General features: G+C 41.4%; 1 protein-coding gene and 1 long non-coding RNA gene across 3 annotated transcripts; one reads left to right on the forward strand and one right to left on the reverse strand.

The window, feature by feature from the left end:
• Positions 1 to 2,888: 2,888 nt before the first annotated feature.
• LOC123726648 (uncharacterized) lies at positions 2,889 to 9,742 on the forward strand. 2 transcript variants are annotated; one of them, XR_006758731.2, is made up of 2 exons: positions 2,889 to 3,759; positions 5,701 to 9,742. It is a non-coding gene; the product is annotated as an uncharacterized LOC123726648 (long non-coding RNA). The 2 variants fall into 2 exon arrangements; XR_006758730.2 differs by having other exon boundaries at positions 5,704 to 9,742.
• A 494-nt stretch (positions 9,743 to 10,236) lies between these two features.
• Positions 10,237 to 24,350, reverse strand: LOC106568683 (inhibin beta A chain-like). The gene is made up of 2 exons (XM_014139210.3): positions 23,223 to 24,350; positions 10,237 to 12,571 (listed from the first exon to the last, which is right to left on the reverse strand). Exons 1-2 carry the CDS (start codon positions 23,725 to 23,727, stop codon positions 11,733 to 11,735), a joined length of 1,344 nt encoding a protein of 447 aa, XP_013994685.2. The 5' UTR covers positions 23,728 to 24,350; the 3' UTR covers positions 10,237 to 11,732.
• Positions 24,351 to 25,520: the final 1,170 nt, after the last annotated feature.

The following is a 25,520-nucleotide window of genomic DNA, read 5'->3' on the forward strand; positions in this document are numbered from 1 at the left end:
ACAAATATACACAGACTGCCACCCCTTGTCTTACCAGAGGCCGCTGTTCTATCCTGGCGAAAAAGCTTAAAACCCGCCACCTGTATGTTATTCATGTTTTTGTTCAGCCACGACTTGGTGAAACATAAGATATTACAGTTTTTAATGTCCCGTTGGTAGGATATACATGACCGTAGTTCATCTATTTTGTTATCGATTGATTGTACGTTGGCTAATAGGACTGATGGTAAAGGTAGATTAACCCTCTCGGCGACGGATTCTTACAAGGCACCCGGACCTTCATCCTCGATAACGCCGTCTCTTTCTCTTGCGAATGACAGGGATGAGGGCCTTGTTGGGCGTCTGATATAAATCCTTTCCGACCAGCCCGTTGAAGAAAAAGTACTCCTTCAGCACGGGGTGAGTAATCGCTGTCCTGATATATAGAAGCTATTTTCGGTCATAAGACAGTGGCAGAAACATTATGTACAAAATAAGTTACAAATAACACAAAAAACATACACAACAGCACAATTGGTTACGGGATTGTAAAACGGTAGCCATCTCCATCGGTGCAATTCTTCTTGTTTTCTAATGGCACATTCATTTTAAGTCATTTAAGTCATTTAGCAGACGCTCTTATCCAGAGCGACTTACAAATTGGTGGATTCACATTCACAACTCCTATCACTTTTATTTCGTCACGTTATTTCGTTTTTTCTGATCTGATCTTTTCACCCTAATTACTGTAGCGTCACTCTAAATCAAGTTCCTGGGGTACTATCATAATAGCTCACACTTACACACTCATCCTTTCTCATGCTTCCTGCTAATACATATTCACGCTCAACCCCGCTCTGCTCCTCATCATTCTCTTTTCATTCCTCTTCAACCCTCCTCTGTTTCAATTCTCTCATTTCTCAAGTAATGTAAAAGGTGTTATCTTTCACCTCAACGCTACACTGGTCTCAAGAATTTGATTAAACGGCACGACCATTACACAGGTGCACCTTGTGCTGGGGACAATAAAAGGTCACTTTAAAATGTGCAGTTTTGTCACACAACACAATGCCACAGACGTCTCAAGTTTTGAGGGAGCTATTGACAGAGAATTAAATGTTCCTTTCTCTACCATAAGCCGCTTCCAACATCGTTTTAAGAGAATTTGATAGTACATCCAACCAGCCTCACAACTGCAGACCACGTGTATGGTGTTGTGTGGGCAAGCGGTTTGCTGATGTCAATGTTGTGAACAGAGTGCCCATGGTGGGGGTGAGGTTATGGTATGGGCAGGCATAAGCTACAGACAACAAACACAATTGCATTTTATTTACGGAAATTTGAATGCACAGAAATACCAGGAGATCCTGAGGCCCATTTATTTGAAGGTATCTGTGGCCAACAGATGCATATCTGTATTCCCAGTCCATAGATTAGAGCTTAATGATTTTATTTCAATTGACTGATCTCCTCATTTGAACTGTAAATAAGTAAAATCTTGGAAATTGTTCATATTTTTGTTCAGTATAAGTTAGGCCCAATCTATTGGCCATCCTTTCAAAAACTGTCATTTTACCATACAGCCAGTGCCTTCAGAAAGTATTCACACCCCTAAATGTTTTCCACATTTAGATGTGTTACAACCTGAATATAAATTATTAATGCTATTTTTTTTACTGGCCTACACACCGTATCCCATAATGTCAAAGTGGAATAATATATTTTTTTAATTGTACAAATTAATTAAAACTGAAAGCTGAAATGTCTTGAGTCAATAAGTACTCAACACCTTTGTTATGGCAAGCGTAAATAAGTTCAGGAGTAAAAGTTTGCTTAACAAGTCACATAATAAGTTGCATGGACTCACTCTGTGTGCAATAATAGTGTTTAAGATTATTATGACTCTCTCATCTCTGTACCCCACGCATACAATGAATTACCTGTAAGGCCCCTCAGTCGAGCATTGAATTTCAAACACAGTTTCAACCACAAAGACCAGGGAGGTTTTCCAATGTCTCGCAAAGAAGGACACCTATTGGTAGAGGGGTAAAAAAAATCAGTTAAAAAGTACATGTAATATCCCTTTGAGCATGGTAATTAAACAAGTCACTACAAAGATATAGGCGTTCTTCCTAACACAGTTGGAGGAGAGGAAGGGAACCGCTCAGGGATTTCATCATGAGGCCAATGTTGACTTTAAAACAGCTAATGGCTGTGATAGGAAAAAACTGAAAATGGATTGTAGTTACTCCACAATACTTTCTAGAAGAAGGCCTGTATAGAATAACAAATATTCCAAAACATGCATCCTGTTTGCAATAAGGCACTAAAGTAAAACTGCCAAAAATGTGGCAAAGCAATGGAATTTATGAATACAAAGCATTATGTTTGGGCCACAGGGTACCACTCTTCATATCTTCTAGAATGGTGGTGGCTGCATCATGTTATGGGTATGCTTGTCATCAGCAAGTATTAGGGAGTTTTTTTATGATAAAAAGAAACAGAATACAGCTAAACACAGGAATAATCCTAGAGAGAAACCTGGTTCAGTCTGCTTTCCAACAGACAAATTCCCATTTTACCAATAATCTAAAACACAAGGCCAAATATACACTGGAGTTGCTTACCAAGACCACATTGAATGTTCCTCAGTGGCCTAGTTACAGTTTTGACTTAAATCAGCTTGAAAATCTATGGCAAGACTTGAAAATGTCTGTCTAGCAATGATCAACAACCAACTTGACAGAGCTTGAAGAATTTTACAAAGAATAATGTGCAAATATTGTATAATCCAGGTGTGCAAAGCTCTATGTAAATTAGGTATTTCTGTATTTAATTTTCAATAAATTTGGTAAAATTTCTAAAAACATGTTTTCACTTTGTTGTTAAGGGGTATTGTGTGTAGATGGATGAGAAAAAAATATTTAATACATTTTTAATTCAGGCTGTAACACAGCAAAATGTGGAATAAGGGGTATGAATACGTTCTGGAGGTACGGTGTGGGCATAGGTAGAAGTTGCAATTGGCGGGTGCATTTTATGCATATTCTATAATGATATTAAATAGGCTACATCTGTCGGTACAAATGTTGGAAAATTATGATGTAATTTAAATTTGTATTGCTCTACTGCAGCTAAAGAATGTGCACTACACCATGAGCGGGAGGGGGATTTGTGTGTGTGTATGGGGGGATTGAGAGGTTAGTTAGCTAACTAGCAGCTCTACCCAATTAGCTTTCTAGCTATCTATCTTGTAAATACATTAAATAAAGCCATTGCAGTTGTTTTATGAGTAGTAATTTCCAGATGGAGAAATGCCAGATTGGTCTGTAATAATTAACGTTAAATAACTGCGATCTGTATCTACGATGAGGGTTTTTCGCTTTTTTCTCTGTGAGGTAGTAGACAGACTGAAACGGTCCTTTCTACAGTGGCCAACATGGAGTGGAAAAGCGACACAAAACCAACCAGTGGCAAAAAATATAAGACATTTGTAGTGATAAGACCATAGAGAATGAATAGAAAATGTGAGGAAATGTCACCCTGGCATATAGTCGTCACTATATTAACAACATTACGTTTATGTCATGAACATCCAAATTATCCAAACCAGACACTAGCATTTTCATTTCACTGGGTATTCGTCTGCTCATATAAAACCACAAAGTTTGTTATACCGAATGCAGATACCGCCCCGCAAAGTAGATGGAGCTTGCCCACAAACTTGGATGATGGCGTTGTTTACTTCAAACGAACACAGTCATCTCAGAACTTCTCTAGGTAAGCTTTTGTTTCATTAATGTGTGTCATCATGCCCGTGCGGTGTCCTGTGCTAATTACAAACAACAGCGAAAATAAGTTATTTTTACCGTTCTACCCCAATGATGCCAGTGATTTGCGGTTATCGAGAACGTTGCTTACGGTGACAAAAGATTATCAGAGCGATTTTCAGACTGAACTGATGGGTAATCCATTTTGACGACAGCTGAGAAGTGATGCTATATCACCAATATTTTCCTTCACAATAAAAATTAAGATTCTCGATTAGAGGTAACATAACGTTAGCCAGCTTGCTAACCTAGCTGGAGTAGGTAAGTTAGCTAGCTAACATTAGAGTCATGTATTGAATTCTGAAAGCCATCAACTGAATCATATAGCTGTCTTTTGGATACATACAACCAATCAATTTCGCCTATGCCATGGTAGTCACTGCTAGACTGGTAGTTACCTTCAGCAGAGTAAACGTGTTTGTTTGTTTTTATCTTTGACTAGTGTTAGCTAACGTTAGCAAATAAGAGTAGCTTAATCTGGTAGCCATCTATTCCACCCTTGTCAAGACAACTCTGTTACTAAAATAGAATTGTCACTATAGCTAACTCACTCTCTCTTAGTGTGTTGGTAGCGATGATGAATGTTTATAAATCATCTATGGTTAATTAGTTGATTCTCAGCTGGCTAGCAATCTTGCCGCTAGCTAACAGCAAAGTGATACTATTGAAATGTCCATGTTAGGTGTGCTAAAATATCCAGTTTAAGAGAGAACAATACAATTAGTGTGGTGGTTAAATTGTGTATTTTGTTGTAGGCCGTACATAATCTGCTTCCAACCCCTAGCTCGGCACAAGGCGAAGGTAAATTGGCAAAATTATTTACAATCCGACGGCTACGATAGTTCAATTTACAGTAAGCATGGCATAAACATGAATTGGGTAGTGTTTGTGTAGGTTTTTGTTATAGGGTTACAGGTAGTTAGTCCTTCCACAGTGCCCTGCTGAAAAAAATACCCAAAAGCTGCAGCATTTTGAGTATACAAGGATGACGGTTCAGACACACCTTGCGGTTATTGGAGCACAAGATTGTGTGACAGAAACCAGCAAGGACACTGAAAGGTATAAAATCAAGACTACAACAGTAATGACACAACCACCTCCTTCTTCTCTCAGTAGATTCTCAAAACACAATCCTCTGCCAAGAGTTGCTATTGACATGAATGATCTGTCAAACTCAATAGGCTGGCGACGTTTACAGACCGGTCTTTGACATGAGGGAGAGGTTTTTGGTTGTGCTTCAAGACAGTAAATGTATTTGTCACACACTGATCTGTTTCACCCCCCACCAGGTGTCTCCCATTTTTCCCCATTATCCCTTGTGTACTTATACCTGCGGTTTCTGTTGATCTGCTGCCAGTTTGTCTTGTCTTGCCAAGTCTTACCAGCGTGTTTTCCTGTATCTCTCTTCCCGGTTTTGACCATTCTGCCTGCCCTGACCCTGCCTGCAGTTCTGTCCCTGATTGATGCTACCTTGGATTACTGACCTCTGCCTGCCCTTGACCTGCCGTTTGCCTGCCCCCTGATTTGTAAAAAAAATCTGAGATTCAAATTGTCTGCATCTGTGTCTTATCCTGAGTCCTGTTAGTATTGTTGTGTATGAGAACGATTGAGAGGTGCCATTTCTCCTCAATCTCCCATACACAACAATATATTGTGTAAGAACTGCCCTCCTAAGACATTTCACACCCTATGCAGCCCCCCGGCCCAGTCAATCTGTTTACTGATCTTTCCTCTCAAAGCAGCTCCCAATATCTCTCAATGTCCTAAACAATACACTAGCCTGTCTCTAAACACTTACTGTAGGTTCCATTCGGTTCACACCTTTACCAACTGTAAAATGTCCCTTCCACAAAAAGGGTAAAATGCTAACACCACAAACATGTCTTTCCAGCAGATGTACAGTACCAGCAAATATTCTGCAAGAGGTCCAGAGTTCCTACACCACTTCCAGCCGAATCTTATCCAGCTGGCCATGCGTCGCAGACAGGACAAGACCATTCGCCACAAGGAGTCTCAGCTTCCCCAGCCCACCATGCCAAACACCATTGCCAGATAAAGGACAGTGTGGCTCAGCCTAAGACCATGTAGAACACCATAAATATGGATATTCTCTATCAATATTCAAAATTTGACTGCATTAATGGGTTCGCCAAAGATATTTATATACGGTGCATTCGGAAAGTATTCAGACCCTTGACTTTATCCACATTTTGTTACGTTACAGCCTTATTCTAAAATGGATAAAATATAAAATTTTTTTACTCATCAATCTACACTCAGTACCCCATAATGAGAAAGCGAAAACAGGTTTTTAGACATTTAACACATTTTCCAAATAAAAAAACATACCTTATTTACATACGTAAGTATTCAGATCCTTTGCTAGGAGACTCGAAATTGAGCTAATGTGCATCTTGTTTCCATTGATCATCCTTGAGATGTTTCTACAACCTGTTTTTGCTTTCTCGTAATGGGGTATTGTGTGTAGATTGATTGAGGGAATTTTCTTTTTTAATCCATTTTAGAATAAGGCTGTAAAATGTGGAAAAAGTCAAGGGGTCTGAATACTTAAATACAGATTGGTGAGTGCTGCATGGTTGTCCTTCTGGAAGGTTCTCCCATCTCCACAGAGGAACTCTGAAGCTCTGTCAGAGTGAGCATAGGGTTCTTGGTCACCTCCCTGACCAAGGACCTTCTCCCCTGAATGCTCAGTAAAGCTGGGGAACCAGCTCTAGGAAGAATCTTGGTGGTTCCAAACTTCTTCCATTTAAGAATGATGGAGGCAACTGTGTTCTTGGGGACCTTCAATGCTGCAGAAATGGTTTGTTACCCTTCCCCAGATCTGTGCATCAACACAAACCTGTCTGTGAGCTCTACGGACAATTCCTTCGACCTCATGGCTTGGTTTTTGCTCTGACATGCACTGTCAACTGGGACCTTATATAGACAGGTGTGTGCCTTTCCAAATCATGTCCAATCAATTGAATTTACTACAGGTGGACTCCAATCAAGTTGTAGAAACATCTCAAGGATGATCAATGTAAACAGGATGCATTTTTGTTTTCTATTTTTAATACATTTGCAAAATTTTCAAAGAACCTGTTTTCACTTTGTCATTATGGGTTATTATGTTTAGATTGATGAGGGGGAAAAAGTATTTAATCAATTTTAGAATAAGGCTTTAACATAACAAAATGTGCACAGGCACAGACATTACATTTAGAACAATATTTAGCCTAATAGAAAGAAATATGGCATATCCCTCAACTTTTTCATATTGACCAGACTGTACAAATGTACGTAGGCAGACAGTATTTAGCTACATCCATATCTATCAGGGATGCTTAGACAAATATTTTTGTAGTAAAACCAGCTTATCAGTTTCAGAGATTTACAACAGTAAATTGTTGTATTATTGTTTCTCCTCACTGTTAGTAAACTTAGCTAGCTAGCTAGTTTACTAGATGGCCAATAACTGTTACTTACAAATGTTTATAATATTATTTTGTATCATGCCTATAATTTTGTCAGTGTGAAAGGCATCCACTGTCATAATCATAACTAATGTCAAGCCTCATCAATTATGTTACTGTAAAAAAGGCCATGCCTGTGCATGTGACTTTCCCTACAGTCCCATTGGAGTGAGTTCTTCCCCTCTCAGGGGTCTATTACCGCCTCTTGGTTTCAGCCAATCTGTGTGCCCGAATGGACATTTGGACTCTGGCTCCTCCCACACTACCTCAGAGTGGTTATTGTCTTCAGCCAATTATGACACAAAGTTTGGCTGGGGACCATGTTTTCAGTGTGTTTTCTAGAAGTGTTTGTATGTGCATCTGCAACGTAAATTGGGCCACTCAGGAACATTTCTTTTCATCATAAATAACTCCCTAGTCGTTGCCGATAATAGGCATACCCATAACATGATGCAGAAGAGTGGTACTCAGAATGTGTTGTGTTGGATTTGACCCAAACATAACGTTTTTTATTCATGACATAATGGTCATTGCTTTGCCAAATTTTTTGCAGTTTTACTTTTGTGCCTTATTGCAAACAGGATGGAATATTTGTTATTCCGTACAGGCTTTCTTCTTTTGGAAAGTATTGTGGAGTAACTACAATGTTGTTGATCCATCCTAATTTTTTCTCCTATCACAGTTATTAAACCCTGTATCACAAAAAATCCGAACTCATCATGAGGGGCCGCAGTTGATCGCGTCTGCTTACCCACACCATTCTGCTGGCGGAGTATACACACACCATTCCAACACAGAATAGCTGCTTTTTAACATATTTCATTACAATTATTTGGAAGGAAAACTATTTCACTCATATTGTAATTAATTATAGGTCATGTTTCATAGAAATCTGGAAACACTGGACAATTACTTTAAGCACATTTTTATTGGAAGTCCTGTTAGCCTTAGCATCATTACATACATTCCCTCCCAGGATATTTCAAGCCAGGGATCTGAAAAACAAGCACACGCCAACAAGGGGCCCTGGGCCATCTTCAGGGCCAAGAGATGGCACTCCTCTGAGGCCTGCTTGCCAAATCACTCCAATCGTCCTCCTTGGCATCTTACGAGGGGTTATCAGCGAGCACTCGAGTCTCTTGCCCTTGAAGCCTGTGGAATGTTTGCTGCTTGCCTTGTTTATGGTCAAACATGGCCCTGCAACTGCAGCTCAATGTCACTCACAAGCATCCAGCCAACCAGCTTTGTGGCAGGGCTAGTTTGTCTGCCAGGGAGTGTCCCTCTCTGGGGTTGCATTCCCTGCTGGTGTTGGCTCCACAGTAGCCACTTTATGTCCATGTGTCCAAGACAGCCTGCCGGACTTTTTGCATCATTTTGCACATTTTCTACCTTTTTCCCCCGTCATAAATTTAAAAGCATTGGATTTGGAGTAAGCGTTGACTGGAGGAAATACATGACGGGAAGGGTGCAAGTGCACGCTTGGACGTTCGGGACATTGCTTTTGACTTTTAATGTCTTAATCTTCATTCTTACCTTGAAATAACTCCATGAATGATTTTTCACCTCAATGAAATGTTTGAGTATAGTAGTTTGTCCTGTTAGCATTTTCCTAACATTAGCACCTAATTAGTTTCCATTCATTTGTGCCGGTACTCTACAAACATACCAAAAACTCTTAGCACATACACTACCAGTCAAAAGTTTTAGAACACCTACTCATTCAAGGGTTTTTATTTTTACTATTTTCTACATTATAGAATAATAGTGAAGACATCAAAACTATGACTTTTAAGAAGGCACACCTGTTAATTGAAATGCATTCCAGGTGATTACCTCATGAAGCTGGTTGAGAGAATGCCAAGAGTTTGCAAAGCTGTCATGAAAGCTAAGGGTGACTATTTGAAGAATCTCAAATATAAAATATATTTTGATTTGTTTAACACTTTTTTGGTTACTACATGATTTCATATGTGTTATTTCATAGTTTTTTTTGATGTCTTCACTATTATTCTACAATGTAGAAAATAGTAAAATAAAGAAAAACCCTTGAATGAGTAGATGTTCTAAAACTTTTGACTGGTAGTGTACGTCAATCAAACTTATTTAAGGAACTATATCAATCCGGCCCCTGTAGGTCCTATAGATTACTTCAAGGAAGGGAGGAGGGACGGATGTGTTTTCAGAGTGTACAATCAGAGCCCTTGTCTCATCCAGATGCTTTCTACAAACATCGTGCCATAGCTGTGAAGTTCTCCCCAGGTGCTGGCCATGTTCACACATACAGCACATGGAACAGGAAACGCATCATTGCAGTCACTTCCTTTTAATCCAACGCAGCCAGCTAATATATGATTGCCATTTTCTATGTGTCTACCCCAGAGTACAGAACTGTGAATGGTGCTAGTTGTCCTAGGTAATGGACTAAAACGCATGCTAAATAAAGAATCTCCATTGAAATAACCTTTACTTGGCATAATCTGTGTCTTGGAAAGCGGCTTTATGAGTACAGATCCTTCGAATAAATGTTCCTAAAGGTTTAATGAGATGGCCATATAAGGATCTTAGAATATTATACTATAATGAAATTGAAGTTGCGTAGTAGGTTAGCATATTGAAAGAGAACGTACAACCAATAAAGGGATAATGCAAGATTCTGGCAAGCCGTTTTTTACTTACCCGGAGTCAGAAGAACTCATGGATATAGTTTGTTTGTCTGCGCGCAGTATGTAGGAGGTTTAGCGGTACTAGTGTTAGCGTAATGACTGGAAGTCTACAAGTACGGTAGCATACGCTTAATTGCCAGAATCTCACAGTATCCCTTTAAAATGAAATGCTAAAGAATTCGGAGGTTTCCATATCTGCATTAAAATGCATTATACCTGGACACTTTAAGTAAAGTGTTACCGATAACTGAAACAAAACACGACAGAAATAGTATAACGCATTGTGTTTAATGATGAAGCAAAATAATTGCTGCCAAATAAATTATATAAAAAAATATCCACAAGCAACAGTATTGATTTGTACAACAAAGCAAAATAAGCCTTATTTTCAGTAAATCAAGAGTTTGTAAAGTTGTCTAAATGTGTTGTTTCAGTGTCTTCTCTTTTGCCATTGGAAGGATAACACGCCAAATTCAAACACATTCACTGATCTTTGTATGTTTGTCATTTATGACATATGTAATGTTATAAATATCATCATATATGTCATATGTTTGGAACACCACTGCTCTCCAATTTCAGTTTGAAAGAAGTGTTGAACAAAAGAAGCAGGAAAAAAGTCATACCAATTGATTTAACCATTGGAAGACATTTTCAGACTCTTTGAAGTGTTAGTTTCATAATTTTCATAGATTGGTCAAAGTGGTTTATTTTTCTTTGTCATCACCAGTTGTTAGGAAGATTAATCAAGATGCTTTAGTAGAGAATGTCCTAGTAAATTAATCATATTGAAAGCTAATGGTCCTCCTATCTTTGGCGTTACTTTGATTGAGAGACTGTCCGTAGCTATAGTATGTGCTGTTTATGTGTTAAATTTGTCTTGTGTATTGTCTTCTCTTTAAAAAATAGTTTTTTAAATGTAACCTTTATTTAACTACACAAGTCAGTTCAGAACAAATTCTTATTTACAATGACAGCCTACCAAGGAACAGCAGGTTAACTGCCTTGTTCAGGGGCAGAACGACAGACTTTTACCTTGTCAGCTCAGAGATTCGATCCAGCAACCTTTCAGTTATTGGCCCAACGCTCTAACCACTAGGCTACCTGCAGTATCTCTTCACGCAGGCCCAAATGCCAGTTACCGTCAATGTGATCAAGCTGGCAAGAATGTTGGTATAGTGCAAATTTCAACATTCATTATTTTTATATACAAAGACAAAGTAGTTCAGAAATGAATAATAATAATAAACCTTGTTAATAATTATATTAGTGTTTGGCTCCAGTAGCTGGTCAAACCTATGTCTTTCAAGTATCTCTCAACAATAACAATACAAACATTTGAAACACAGACACACATTTGGAGAAAAAAAGTATAAAAAAGTCTACTTTGTATACAATTAAGAAACAAAATACATATAAAGAAACATTAACAAAAATACAACACATTGTAATACTTCATCAGTTGCATAGTTTTTTTTCTTCAGGGAACTGTTCCATTTTCATTGCAGTGCAGAGAAGCAGGAATCACATTGCGCATAAACAGTGATAAGTAGTCCCAATCTTAGTCTCCATTTAACAAAAATATATGATGTATCTCTTTTTTTATCTGAAAGTGCCACATAGACTATTCCGATTTAACGATACCCTGTCAGATAATAAGACAAAACAGACAGATCAGTCATTGAACTCCCCAAAAATGTATTGTCCATCATACCAGTTATATTATGTCCATCATACCAATGGTGCCTTCTTATTATGGATGAGTCTTTACTGCTCTGTACTGTCTCCTACGAGCAGCCGCACTCGTCTACGATCATGTTCTGGATGTCCTTCTTGATGATCTTCTGCTCCTCGTTGTAGTAGAGCATGGACATGGCGCGTAGTCGCGTGGGCACACAGCATGACTTGATGTTCTGGAAAGGCGTGTAGCCCCGCATGCGGTAGTGGTTGATGACAGTGGAGTGAAAGGACAGCGAGGAACCAGTGATGCTGGCTACATGGCTGGGGCAGTCACCCTCGCAGTAGTTGGCGTGGTAGCCCGAGGGTGCGATGATCCAGTCGTTCCAGCCGATGTCCTTGAAGTTGACATAGAACTGCCTCTTGCAGCACATGTGCATCTTGTCGTCGCACTCAAGGCCTCGTCTGGCACGGCGGTGAGCGTGTTCCTCCTTGCCAGGCCGCAGTACGACCATGAGGAACGGCCGGTGGGACTGTTCCTGCTCACATCCCGGTTGCTCATCCTCGGTGGGGACCAAGATGGGTTTGGCACCCACCTCGGTGCACAGTGGGCAGGAGACTCGCAGGTCCAGGACTCTGCCACCGGCATCCAGCAGGGACTGGATGCTGCGTGGCACGGGGAGAGTATGCCAGCCGCTGCGCCGTGTGTCCACCATCTTCTCCGACACCAACTCCTCCTCCTCGCCCTGGGTCTCGGCGAAGGTGGAGGCAGAGCCTGGAGCTTTCAGCTTCTGCCGGCGGCGCTGCAGAAGCTGGATGTTCACTTTTCCCTTGCCTCGCCCTTTCCCCTTGGCCAGCTTCAGGAAGAGCCACACGTTGGCCTGCTCCACCACCGAGAGCTCGCTGCCCTCCTTGGAAATGTCAAAGGTCATGGCAGATGGAGAGTTGCCTAGAGCAGGAAAGGGAATAGGGCATTTAGTCATCACAATGAGAGCAATGCTTCAAATGTTCACAGTCATTTTGGTTAGGCAACGCATGCATGTTTTTGGGGCTCTGCAAAAAAAGTATGTCGAAAAAAGGCTGTACAGAAATGCTGACTGGAGCTGTTCCCCTTTCTGTCCAATAATGTAATTTCATAAAACTATTTCTGTCCTTTTAGGGCACTCCTTTTGGCTTAAGAGCAACACCAGAGGTAAAAGCTGTATAGCCTCTTTAAATCAATTCAAATGCTAACTCTGTGTATTAAATAGAGCTTTGGGCTAAAGGAGAGATACACTATATGACCAAAAAAAAGGTATGTGGACACCTGCTCATCGAACATCTCAATCCAAAATCATAGGCATTAATATGGAGTTGGTCCCCCCTTTGTTGCTATAACAGCCTCCACTCGTTCCACTAGATGTTGGAACATTGCTGCGGGGACTTGCTTCCATTTAGCCACAAGAGCATTAGTGAGGTTGGGCACTGATGTTTGGTGATTAGGCCTGGTCGCAGTCAGCGTTCCAATTCATCCCAAAGGTGTTTGATGGGGTTTAGGCCAGGGCTGTGTGCAGGCCAGAGTTCTTCCACACCGATCTCCACAAACCATTTCTGCATGGAACTCACTTTGTGCACAGGAAACAGGAAAGGGCCTTCCCCAAACTGTTGCCACAAAGTTGGAAGCACAAAATTGTCTACAATGACATTGTAAATCAAATCAAATCATATTTTATTGGTCACATACACGTGATTATCAGATGTTATTGCGGGTGTAGCGAAATGCTTGTGCTTCTAGCTCAGTCAGTGCAGTAATATCTAACAAGTAACATCTAACAATTTAGACAACACATACCCAATATACACAAATCTAAGTAGGAATGAATTAAGACTATATACATACAGTATATAGTTTCATACATTTCAGCAGGACAATATACAGTGGGGGAAAAAAGTATTTGATCCCCTGCTGATTTTGTACGGTTGTCCACTGACAAAGAAATGATCAGTCTATAATTTTAATGGTAGATTTATTTGAACAGTGAGAGACAGAATAACAACAACAAAAAATCCAGAAAAACGCATGTCAAAAATGTTATAAATTGATTTGCATTTTAATGAGGGAAATAAGTATTTGACCCCGTCTCAATCAGAAAGATTACTGGCTCCCAGGTGTCTTTTATACAGGTAACGAGGTGAGATTAGGAGCACGCTCTTAAAGGGAGTGCTCCTAATCTCAGTTTGTTACCTGTATAAAAGACACCTGTCCACAGAAGCAATCAATCAATCAGATTCCAAACTCTCCACCATGGCCAAGACCAAAGAGCTCTCCAAGGATGTCAGGGACAAGATTGTAGACCTACACAAGGCTGGAATGGGCTACAAGACCATCGCCAAGCAGCTTGGTGAAAAGGTGACAACAGTTGGTGCGATTATTCGCAAACGGAAGAAACACAAAAAAACTGTCAATCTCCCTCGGCGTGGGGCTCCATGCAAGATCTCACCTCGTGGAGTTACAATGATCATGAGAATGGTGAGGAATCAGCCCAGAACTACACGGGAGGATCTTGTCAATGATCTCAAGGCAGCTGGGACCATAGTCACCAAGAAAACAATTGGTAACGCACTACGCCGTGAAGGACTGAAATCCTACAGCGCCCGCTAGGTCCCCCTGCTCAAGAAAGCGGATATACATGCCCGTCTGAAGTTTGCCAATGAACATCTGAATGATTCAGAGGACAACTGGGAAAAAGTGTTGTGGTCAGATGAGACCAAAATGGAGCTCGTTGGCATCAACTCAACTCGCCGTGTTTGGAGGAGGAGAAATGATGCCTATGACCCCAAGAACACCATCCCCTCCGTCAAACATGGAGGTGGAAACATTATGCTTTGGGGGTGTTTTTCTGCTAAGGGGACAGGACAACTTCACCGCATCAAAGGGACGATAGACGGGGCCATGTACCGTCAAATCTTGGGTGAGAACCTCCTTCCCTCAGCCAGGGCATTGAAAATGGGTCGTGGATGAGTATTCCAGCATGACAATGACCCAAAACACACGGCCAAAGGCAACAAAGGAGTGGCTCAAGAAGAAGCACATTAAGGTCCTGGAGTGGCCTAGCCAGTCTCCAGACCATAATCATCCCATAGAAAATCTGTGGAGGGAGCTGAAGGCTCGAGTTGCCAAACGTCAGCCTCAAAACCTTAATGACTTGGAGAAGATCTGCAAAGAGGAATGGGACAAAATCCCTCCTGAGATGTGTGCAAACCTGGTGGCCAACTACAAGAAACGTCTGACCTCTGCGATTGCCAACAAGGGTTTTGCCACCAAGTACTAAGTCATGTTTTGCAGAGGGGTCAAATACTTATTTCCCTCATTAAAATGCAAATCATTTTATAACATTTTGACATGCATTTTTCTGGATTTTTTTGTTGTTATTTTGTCTCTCACTGTTCAAATAAACCTACCATTAAAATTATAGACTGATCATTTCTTTGTCAGTGGGCAAACGTACAAAATCAGCAGGGGATCAAATACTTTTTCCCCTCACTGTATGGACGAGCGATGTCAGAGCAGAATGGACTAAGATACAGTAGAATAGTATAGAATACAGTATATACATATGAAATGAGTAATGCAAGATATCGAAACATTATTAAGTGAATGAGATACCGTAGAATAGTATAGAAAACAGTATATACATATGAGATGAGTAATGCCAGATATGTAAACATTATTAAAGTGACTAGTGTTCCATTCCTTAAAGTGACCAGTGATTTCTAGTCTATGCCTGTAGGCAGCAGCCTCGAATGTGCTAGTGATGGCTGTTTAACAGTCTGATGGCCTTGAGATAGAAGCTGATTTTCAGCCTCTCGGTCCCAGCTTTGATGCACCTGTAATGACCTCGTCTTCTGGCTGATAGTGGGTTGAACAGGCAGTGGCTCGGGTGGTTGATGTCCTTGATGATCTTTTTGGCCTTCCTGTGACATCGGGTGCTGTAGGTGTCCTGGAGGGCGGGTAGTTTGCCCCCGGTAATGAGTTGGGCAGACTGCACCACCTGCAACCACAAGGCTCTCCAGAGGGTGGTGCAGTCTGCCCAACTCATTACCGGGGGCAAACTACCCGTACCAGGCGGTGTTGCCGTACAAGGCGGTGATACAGCCTGACAGGATGCTTTCAATTGCGCATCTGTAAAAGTTTGTGAGGGGTTTAGGCGACAAGCCAAAGTTGCCGTACCAGGCGATGATACAGCCTGACAGGATGCTTTCAATTGCGCATCTGTAAAAGTTTGTGAGGGTTTTAGGCGACAAGCCAAATTTATTTAGCCTCCTGAGGTTGAAGAGGCTCTGTTACTCTGTCTGTGTGGGTGGTCCATTTCAATTTGTCAGTGATGTGTACACCAAGGAACTTGAAGCTTTCCACCTTCTCCACTGCGGTCCCGTTGATGTTAATAGAGGGGTGCACCCTCTACTGTTTTCTGAAGTCCACGATCATCTCCTTTGTTTTGTTGACGTTGTATGCTTTAGCGTTAAGGTTTCTCTTCACTGGAACTAAGGTGCCTAGCCAGAACCATGAAAAACAGCCCCAGACCATTATTCTTCCTCCACAAAACTTTATAGCTGACATTATGTATTGGGGCAGGTAGCGTTCTCCTGGCATCCGCCAAACCCAGATTCGTCCGTCGGACTGCCAGATGGTGAAGCGTGATTCATCCCTCCAGAGAATAGGTTTCCACTGCTCCAGAGTCTAATGGCGGCGATCTTTACACCACTCCAGTCAACGCTTGGCATTGCGCATGGTGATGTTAGGCTTGTATGTGGCTGCTCGGCCATAGAAACCCATTTGGTGAAGCTCCCGACTAATAGTTTTTTGTCGTTTTTTGGGGGGGGTGGATCTTGTGCAATGTTGGTTCCAGAGGCAGTTTGGAACTCGGTAGTGAGTGTTGCAACCGAGGACAGATGATTTTTATGCGCTACACGCTTCAGCACTCGATGGTCCCATTCTGTGAGCTTGTGTGGCCTACCACTTTGTGGCTGAGCTGTTGTTGCTCCAATACATTTCCACTTCCCAATAACAGCACTTACAGTTGAATGGGGCAGCTCTAGTAGGGCAGAAATTTGACTAACTGACTTGTTGTAAAGGTGGTATCCTATGACGGTTCCACGGTGAAAGTCACTGAGCTCCTCTTTAAGGTCATTCTAATGCCAATGTTTGTCTATGGAGATTGCATGGCTGTGTGCTCGATTTTATACACCAGTCAGCAACGGGCATGGCTGAAATAGCCAAAACCACTCATTTGAAGGGGTGTCCACATACTTTTGTATATATAGTGTATTATGCATGCTATTGACAGTGGACAGTCCATTCTATCCAAACTCCATACTCTGTACAAGACTGTATTTGTTCAAGGTCTGTCATGTCTGATTAGGTGGGCTCGGATGTATCTTCCCCAGTCACTTTGGCATCTGTTTACTTTGGAAAGCAATGGGCTATGGGAGGGTTGTTGTGAGCCTGGTTACACTTTATAATAACCTCCTAGTTACTTTCATGAATAAACTGTATGTTTGGGTCCTGGAGATGCAGTGATTGGACATGTGTACGGTGTCCATATTAGGACAGCCTCATGGACACCAATTGGACATAATTATTGTCTGATATGGCTATTGTTCACGCTTAAATGCTTAAAAAATATATTATAATAAATGTTATACAAACTTATGAATTTAATGTTTATATTGCTTAGAATAAATGTTTTCAAATAAAATACTAATGTACTCATCCTTATTCATGAAAGCTCTTATAAAGTGTTATTTCTAAAACAGATCCCCCTTTAATCTCATACTCTCAAACAAACTTGAGTTAATCAGAGCGTGTAGGACATTCTAACCCACAACACAAACTGTCTTCTTTAATCTCTCTGAGTCCTGCAGGATTGAGAGGGCCTTTGTGGGTTGTTCACACGCCACAGTCCTGGGTCATGTCCAGTAGGGAGAACATTTTTTGATAGGAAGAGGTAACTACCTGAACTTGTCCAATAAGAAACACTTGTTTCGGCCTACATTTTAAAATGGACCCAGGAGTGGTGGCCTATCTACAGAGAGCTACTGAGAAGTTTCTCTCCACTGTCACCACGCTGCAATTGAGACAAAGGTCAACCGTGTGCAACCCGTCACGTAACAACACACATCCCAACACACATCCCCATATGCCAGCCCATCTCACATTGCACACCTGTTCTAAGGAAAGAGGCACAACGCTGGAAAGAGGCACAATTCAGACACTTCATTCAGGATAAAGTGGAGTTAGCCTGCCCAGGAGCAGGTTAGAGCTGAAGGATTTCTTGCCATAGAAATGTACCTGCATGGGTAAAAGGTGAGCCACCTTGGTGTCAACGGTTATCCCAAGTTGAACTCAGAATTTACCAAGTTAGCTCGCTAACTATCCCACGAAGAAGTATACCCCTCAGATCATGACATGGAATAACAACAGATAAATCATCTTTGGGTGACCACAACAATGGATACTTTGTCCTGGACTAAATTCAATTGTGCCCATGTATAGAATTCCTCCATTACATCTCACTAAATTAAAGTTCAACCCTCTCCTGTAGCACTTCCAGTGTCCAGTATAAGATAGCACTTCAAAAATGCGCATGAGGATCTGCACAGCAAAAGTGGTTAATCATCTGTAATGTTATAACTATTAGTGTTCAATACTTTTAACACACACAGTGTTATTTTAACCCTCTAGTTTTAAAACACGTTTTAAAAATGTACACTCAAAAATGTCTATAGCTACCCAGCTAGCACGTTTGGTTCCTTGAAAGTTGTGGAAACGTTCGATTTTGGTTTCACATTGGTTCTAGGAACAAAGCCATATGTTTCCTGACCAGTAAAACTGAATGTGTTCTCGGACCATTTGAGGAATTTTCGTGCTCAGCTGGTGCTCAGCGGTGTCCTGGGAAACGCACCAAATTTATCACGGACAAATAGGACAACTACTTTAGCTAACCAAACAAAGCACAGTCACCACCAAAACAGTCCGGGTTGTACATTTTTGGGGGGTGCTTTTGGGGGCTTTTGTACTGAAAAGGGAGCAACTCATATCTCATATGGATATGGATATGCATGTACAGTAAAACCAAACAACACTAAATTTATTCATACTTTTTCGACAACAGAAATCCCTCCCTCCCTAGCAAGGCTCTCTATCTCTTTTTCCTTTTACTTGTAATGAATGAATCAATAAACAAAACAGGGAGAATAGAATAGCTTGAAAGCGAAGCGCCTCTAAATATATTTGGCTAGATAGCACAGCAGATAAAAAAAAGAAAAGCATCTTCATCTTCCAAGATATCTCAGTCGGCGAGGAAAGACCATCGCCACTACAGGAATGTCATTAACGATGTGTTATTGGTTCCTGACTATTCATTCAGAGAAGACAGTAGTGCTGATTGCTGTGAGAGGTGGCAGGCGTCTCTCTCTCTCCCTCTCTCTCCCCCTCTCTCTCTCTGTCCCCTCCCTTCTCACTATTTTGGTCCTCTCCCTCTCTCTCTCTTTCTCTCTTGGTCCCCCCTCTTTTTCTGTTTCTCTTTATTCTTTCTCTTTTTCTCCCTCTCTATCCTCTCTCTCTCTCCCCCATCCCCATATCCACTTATAGCCTCCACAGTAATTATTTGGCCCCATATTTGGATGAATGAAGGGATTATGTACGGTTAGGAACCCCGCAGGTATGTCGGTCGGGCCCTTCGCCCCCCCCCCGGCGCATCGTTAATGCCCCCCTAATTTCACCGGCACTTTTTTATCCAAGGTTCATACAAAAGGGTGGTTATTTAAAGCACCAAGCCATTATGCACGTTTATGTAAGCAAACAAGCAGAAGAAGAATGCGCTTTGTCACACGCTGGTTGCGCCGCTCTGCTGCCATACACAATGGCCAACCCGCAATCAGGAGAGCCTCCAGAATCAGAGCATCCCCCTCGTTGCCGTGGTGTGCAGCGCATGAGAGCATGCTGTTGCACGTGGAGGGTATACATGTAGTTCCGATGCATTGTATTAAAACTTTCCTATTGTTGTTTTCGCATCGTTGTCTGATCTCATCTCTGATTCATCCACTTCACACCTGCATATGAAAATTCCCAACTATAGATGTGAACGTGGTTGACGTATCTCAATCAAGTGGTTGACCCGCTGTTGTAAAATTCTGAAAACCCGAGGCCTAAAATGCAAAAACGTGTCTACTTTCAGTTCCTACGCGCTGAACACAGATACAATAGGACACAGTTGTACTGTGAAGTTTTCTGTATCGATACATAGTGCCACAAGACTTCACCAACGAAACGCTGGGTATAAATTAAACTGGGTTAGGTCTCATTCAGAGCCTGATCTTGTGGCAGCGTTGGTAGGACGGCAGTAGCTTTAAGGCCGATTGGCCCCAACTGCCAGACAATTGATTCCCTGCAAACTCCCTGCCTAGGAATTCCCACAGCCAACAGCCTAGGTTTTTTTATACACACAATTACCAGGTGATTCAATCAAGCAGTATGCGGTACATTGGTTAATAGACCAATAACAAATAAAGTTCCAAACCTCTGCCGATAACAGATCGTTTTCAGTTTCCCCTCCCAACTCAGAGCACTCCAAGCTAAATTCTTGCATGATATTTTTTTTTTAGCAAAAGTAATTTTAATGGAAATCTATTACAGTAAGGTACTTAATTGTAACCCAGAAATGATTTGATATTGATATTTTTAAAAATGGCTGCATTGGGCCTTTAAACTGTTGGGGTGTAGGGGGCAGTATTTTCACGGCCGGATGAAAAAAGTACCCAATTTAAACAGGCTACTACTCTGGCACAAAAAATAGAATATGCATATAATTTGTATATTTGGATAGAGAACACTCTGAAGTTTCTAAAACTGTTTGAATGGTATCTGTGAGTATAACAGAACTCATATGGCAGGCAAAAACCTGAGAAAAATCCAAGCAGGAAGTGGAAAGTCTGAGAATTGTAGTTCTCCTTTTGATTCTCTATCAAAACTACAGTGTCTGTGGGGTGACGTTGCACTTCGTAAGGCTTCCATGGGCTGTCAACAGCCTTCAGAAAGTGGTTTGAGCATTTTCCTGTCACTGGGCAGATAATAGGAGCTCAGTTACTGAGTGGACTGCCTGGCAACAAAGGGATTGGATATGCTCGGTCGCGCGAGTGCGCCGTTCCTTCTTTTTCTTCTTGAATGAATATGCTATTGTCCAGTTGGAATATTATCGTAATTTTATGTTAAAAATACCATAAAGATTGATTTTAAACAGCATTTGACATGCTTCTAAGTACGTTAATGGAACATTTTGACTTTTCGTCTCTGGTACTATGCCTTTGGATAGTGACCTGAACGCACAAACAAAACGGAGGTATTTGGACATGAATATGGATTATTTCGAACAAAAACAACATTTCTTGTGGAAGTAGCAGTCCTGGGAGTGCATTCTGACGAAGATCAGCAAAGACAATATTTCTAATACTAATTCTGAGTTTAGGTTGCCCCGAACTTGGCGGGTGTCTGTATAGCTCGCTGTGATGGCTGAGCTATGTACTCAGAATATTGAAAAATGTGCTTTTGCCGTAAAGCTATTTTAAAATCTGACACAGCGGTTGCATCCAGGAGTAGTCTATCTATAATTCTTTAAAAATTATTATATATTTTGTCAACGTTTATGATGAGTATTTTTGTAAATTGATGTGCACATTCACCGGGTGTTTTGGTGGGAATACATTTTCTGAACATCACGCGCCAATGTAAAATACTGGTTTTGGATATAAATATGAACTTTATCAAACAAAACATACATGTATTGTGTAACATAATGTCCTAGGAGTGTCATCTGATGGAGATCGTCAAAGCTTAGTGCTTCATTTAGCTGTGTTTTGGGTTTTATTGACACATGTCCTTGCTTGGAAAATGGCTGTGTGATTATTTTTGTCTATGTACATCTCCTAACATAATCTAATGTTTTGCTTTCGCTGTAAAGCCTTTTTGAAATTGGACAATGTGGTTACATCAAGGAGAAGTGTATCTTTAAAATGGTGTAAAATAGTTGTATGTTTGAGAAAGTTGAATTATGACATTTTGTTGTTTTTGAATTTGCCGCCCTGATATTTCACTGGCTGTGTCCCGCAGGTGGGATGCTAGCGTCCCACGTAGCCCATAGAAGTTAACGCTTACCCTAACCGTAGCCCTAACCTCAACCCTTGGCACAATCCTTGTTTTAAAACTAACCCTAGCCTTAGCAAGCAGTTGCTTATCAACAGATTGTTTGCTGATGGATTGACCATCTGCAGATTATCTATATGGAACTATACAAATAAAGTGTTACCCAAGTCACTACCACGTTTAAATCAGCAAGACCAACAAAGTGTGACCGAATTCGCTACCCTGTTTAAATTGACAAGACCTACAGCGGAGAAATGTATATGATTTTCCTGGATATGGCTATGGAGAAATGAATTGTTACCATTGATGTGCCCGAACACATACACACTAACTCCAAGAGAGGAGGATGAGGAACAGGCACACACTAATACTCATGGTTATTGACACACTCACTAACATACAGGTTATTGAGCATTTGAGAGAATATTAATTTAGTCATGAATTATAGTCCATCTTGAACTACATTTATACACATCTAGCGTGTCACATAATTTACAATTCCTTGTTCTTAATCTCATACCAACATTTCATGTAACATTTATTTAACCCGGCAAGCCGGCTAAGAACAAATTCTTATTTCCAATGATGACCTGGCAAACATATTTTTCAAAATCTTTAAGTGCTCTCTAGTAGCTGAGTACACACTGAAATAGTTGGAGTCAAAAGCCGCATTCGACGCTCGCTTAAGCGTGGGGAACTCGTGCTAGCTAAGGATGCCAAGGCACGTGGGTAGTGGGTGCGCATAACCCCCGAACAAAGAAATTGCAAAGGGACGTCAATAGTTTAATCTAAGCCGTGTTGACTTCAAGTTTGAAGAGAAAGCCTTAAGCACCACAGACACACGTCAATATTGAAACAGATCCATTGAAATGCTCAGTCTGATCGTGATGATACAAATGTAAATATATTTACATACACAGCTCTGATTGGTCGATAGGATCGTCTAGACTCTAGAGCCTACCCAGCTTAGACCTTCAAAGTAGGAGGATGCATATGCAAATAAAAGATGACTGGTCATTGGTCAGAATAATCAGATCAGATTGTGAAAAATTCCATCTCACCTAAACAGGCTGAAATTCCAGGAGTTTTTTTTTAAGGCTCTTAAACTAAAAGGGTATTATCATAATTTTACAACTTCAGAGTGTTATTTCAACCTCATAGTGTGAAAATATAATTTAAAAAAATTTAACATTTTTGGGACTGCACTGCCCTTTTAAACAACTGTTTCCACTGGTTTACCTGTTATTTATCAGGAAATAATTATGTGATAACAGTGAGTACTTTCAGGTACTATTACAAAGGATTAATGGTGCCGAGTGGTGCTTCTTTAAATGAGTCAAACAAATCAAGAAAGTAATTGATGATATTACTGTAACTGCTAACCACACAAACACAGAGGCACACAAAATCGCTGACTCACCTGGCTCGGCAAAGGTGATGATTTCGGAGGGCGGCTCGGGCGGCGCCGCCCACTCACCGCCAGCGCCCCCCGGTCCCTCCTCCTGGATCTCCACCCTGCCGTCCTCACCCACACGGCCCACGTGTAGTTTCTTGATGGCGTTGAGCAGGGCAGCGCGCGGCACCGGGTGCGTGACGTTGGGCCGTGCATTCAGGTGGAGCATGTTGAGGATGTGCCGCTTCACCGCTTCCACCATGTCCGTCTGGCCCGAAGTCTGAGCCAAAGCCAAAGACACAGATTCAGATTCTGATTCAAATCCAGGAGGGACCGGGTCATAACCCCTCCTCATCTGGGCCAGTACACAGGACGGACAGTGTGTCACCTGGGTCTCCTCCACCAGCCCCTGCTCTGGCATGGCCACATCCACCGCTGCCAGTGGTCCAGCCAAAGTAGGGGAGCCACATCCTGTCTGAAGCCTGGCGAGAAGCAACGCCAGCACCCCGGCCAACGCGGCTAACGAGGGCATCCTGTGCCACAGAACGCCGACTCACACACGTGCACACACTCCTTGGAGAAGGGTGAGTAGAGGACAGCGGCACCCGCGGCGAGGGTGACGAAAGAGAAGCAGCACACCGGACAGCTCTCCTCACCTTATCTCTCCCGATTCACAAGGTGTTGATGGGGTTTCACCGACACCAACAAAGCACTTGTGTGGGAGACAGAAATAACAAGTTTGAGGAAAGTACAATCCTTCTCTGAGAGAGGTGATGCTAGCTTCAAAAAGTTGGATGTTGGAAAGTAGAGATTTGAGACCAGGCAATGCCCTTGTATTACTCCTATGGGGTAAAGCACTTTACCATCATTACTTGGTCCTCACAAACTAGGTCTTTGCTCCAGTCCACATAAACCACTTCTCCTGTCAATTCCAGAAAAGCAAGCTCTCGGCTTTGTAAAACCCTTCCTCTTGTTTTGTCCAGTTGGTAAAATAAGGTTTACTGTCTAAAAACAGAATATCTTGTCCAGTCTTTGTAAAAAATGAAGTGTTTGGGAGAGTGTGCACTCTAGTTTAGTCCTTGCAAAAAGAAGTGTGGTGGTGTCCTGTCCTGCTGATATGCACAGCACTGGAGAAGCCTCAGAGAGCTCACTATATCGGAGTTGAATGGCTTTGTAGAAGTGGGCAGGGTTAGAGTGCCTCTCACTCTCACCACTCTCTCTTTTGCCTCTCACTGTAATTATACCTCCCTCCCTTTCTTTATCCCTCCCTCTATACCCCCCATTACTACTGTGTGTTTCATTACTTCCAAATCACAACTATGTGTTCATCCTTTTAAATTTTAACTAACAAGTTAAACTTCAGGCAAACACAAGAGTCAGTCAGGTCACATCCACAAGTTAGTCTATGTTTTTTGCTTTAATTTTCTTTCTCTGTTTTGCTATCTTTCTATATAGTGTCTGCATTGGATGGTTTTTGTAGCATGCTTGTGGGGTTTTCTTGCACGTCACGATGGAGGAGGCGGAAGAGGCACTGTGTGCGCACTGAGTCTCCCTGATTCATTCATACCACACACCAACACACACACAGACGTGTTCACCCTCATCCACATTTTCACACACACACCCCAGCAAGCACATAACGTTCTGAGAACCATATGTTTCTTAGAGCTTGGTGAGAGCATGGTTGTCCTATGGTTATTTTGCATAAACCTTCCCACAGTTTTCTGGGAATGGTGCAGGATAGTTGCTTGGCTTTGGAACATTCTCAGCACATTTAACGAACTTCACAACCAAAAAAAAAACGTATTTTCTTACTTTACTTTTCCTAAAAGTTCAAACATGGTTACATTTAAATTTAGTTTTGGTTATGTTCTAGGAACGTTCTCCAACTGGTTTGACATTCGTAGTGTTCTCAAATAGTCCAGGAAACATTAAGAAATAACATTTTTCAGTGGGAATTTCAGTACTTCAGCATAATGTTTCCTACAGGTTTCTTCGTGGCTCTTTTTAAAGTCATGTTCTCAAATTGTTCCGAGAACTTTAAGAAAACCACAAGAACACTTTAGTAATGTTCAGAGAACGCTCTAAGAATGTTATTTAAAACCGTATACATTCCGTTCTCAGCATCAACAAAAAACGCTCTCTGTCCTCTATCTTGTTAAGTGTGGTCAGGTGTGATCTTAATGAGTGCTTGTTTCTTTTGAAATGGGGTCTGTTTGAATAGACTAAAATGAACATGAGTATGAGTAAAAAAATAAAAAAATAACATGGGATGCTAGTTCCATCCTGGTGGCACAGTGGACTAAGTCCGTGGATAGAGAACAA

This window comes from Salmo salar, chromosome 14, assembly GCF_965601325.2.
Source record: "Salmo salar chromosome 14, fSalSal1, whole genome shotgun sequence".
Classification (NCBI taxonomy): domain Eukaryota; kingdom Metazoa; phylum Chordata; class Actinopteri; order Salmoniformes; family Salmonidae; genus Salmo; species Salmo salar.

Coding starts and splice junctions, on each gene's coding strand:
- LOC106568683 (XM_014139210.3), bottom strand. CDS start 23,727: ATGCCCTCGTTAGCCGCGTTGGCCGGGGTGCTGGCGTTGCTTCTCGCC. Junction 12,572..23,222: donor CATCACCTTTGCCGAGCCAG/GTGAGTCAGCGA, acceptor TTCCTGCTCTAG/GCAACTCTCCATCTGCCATG.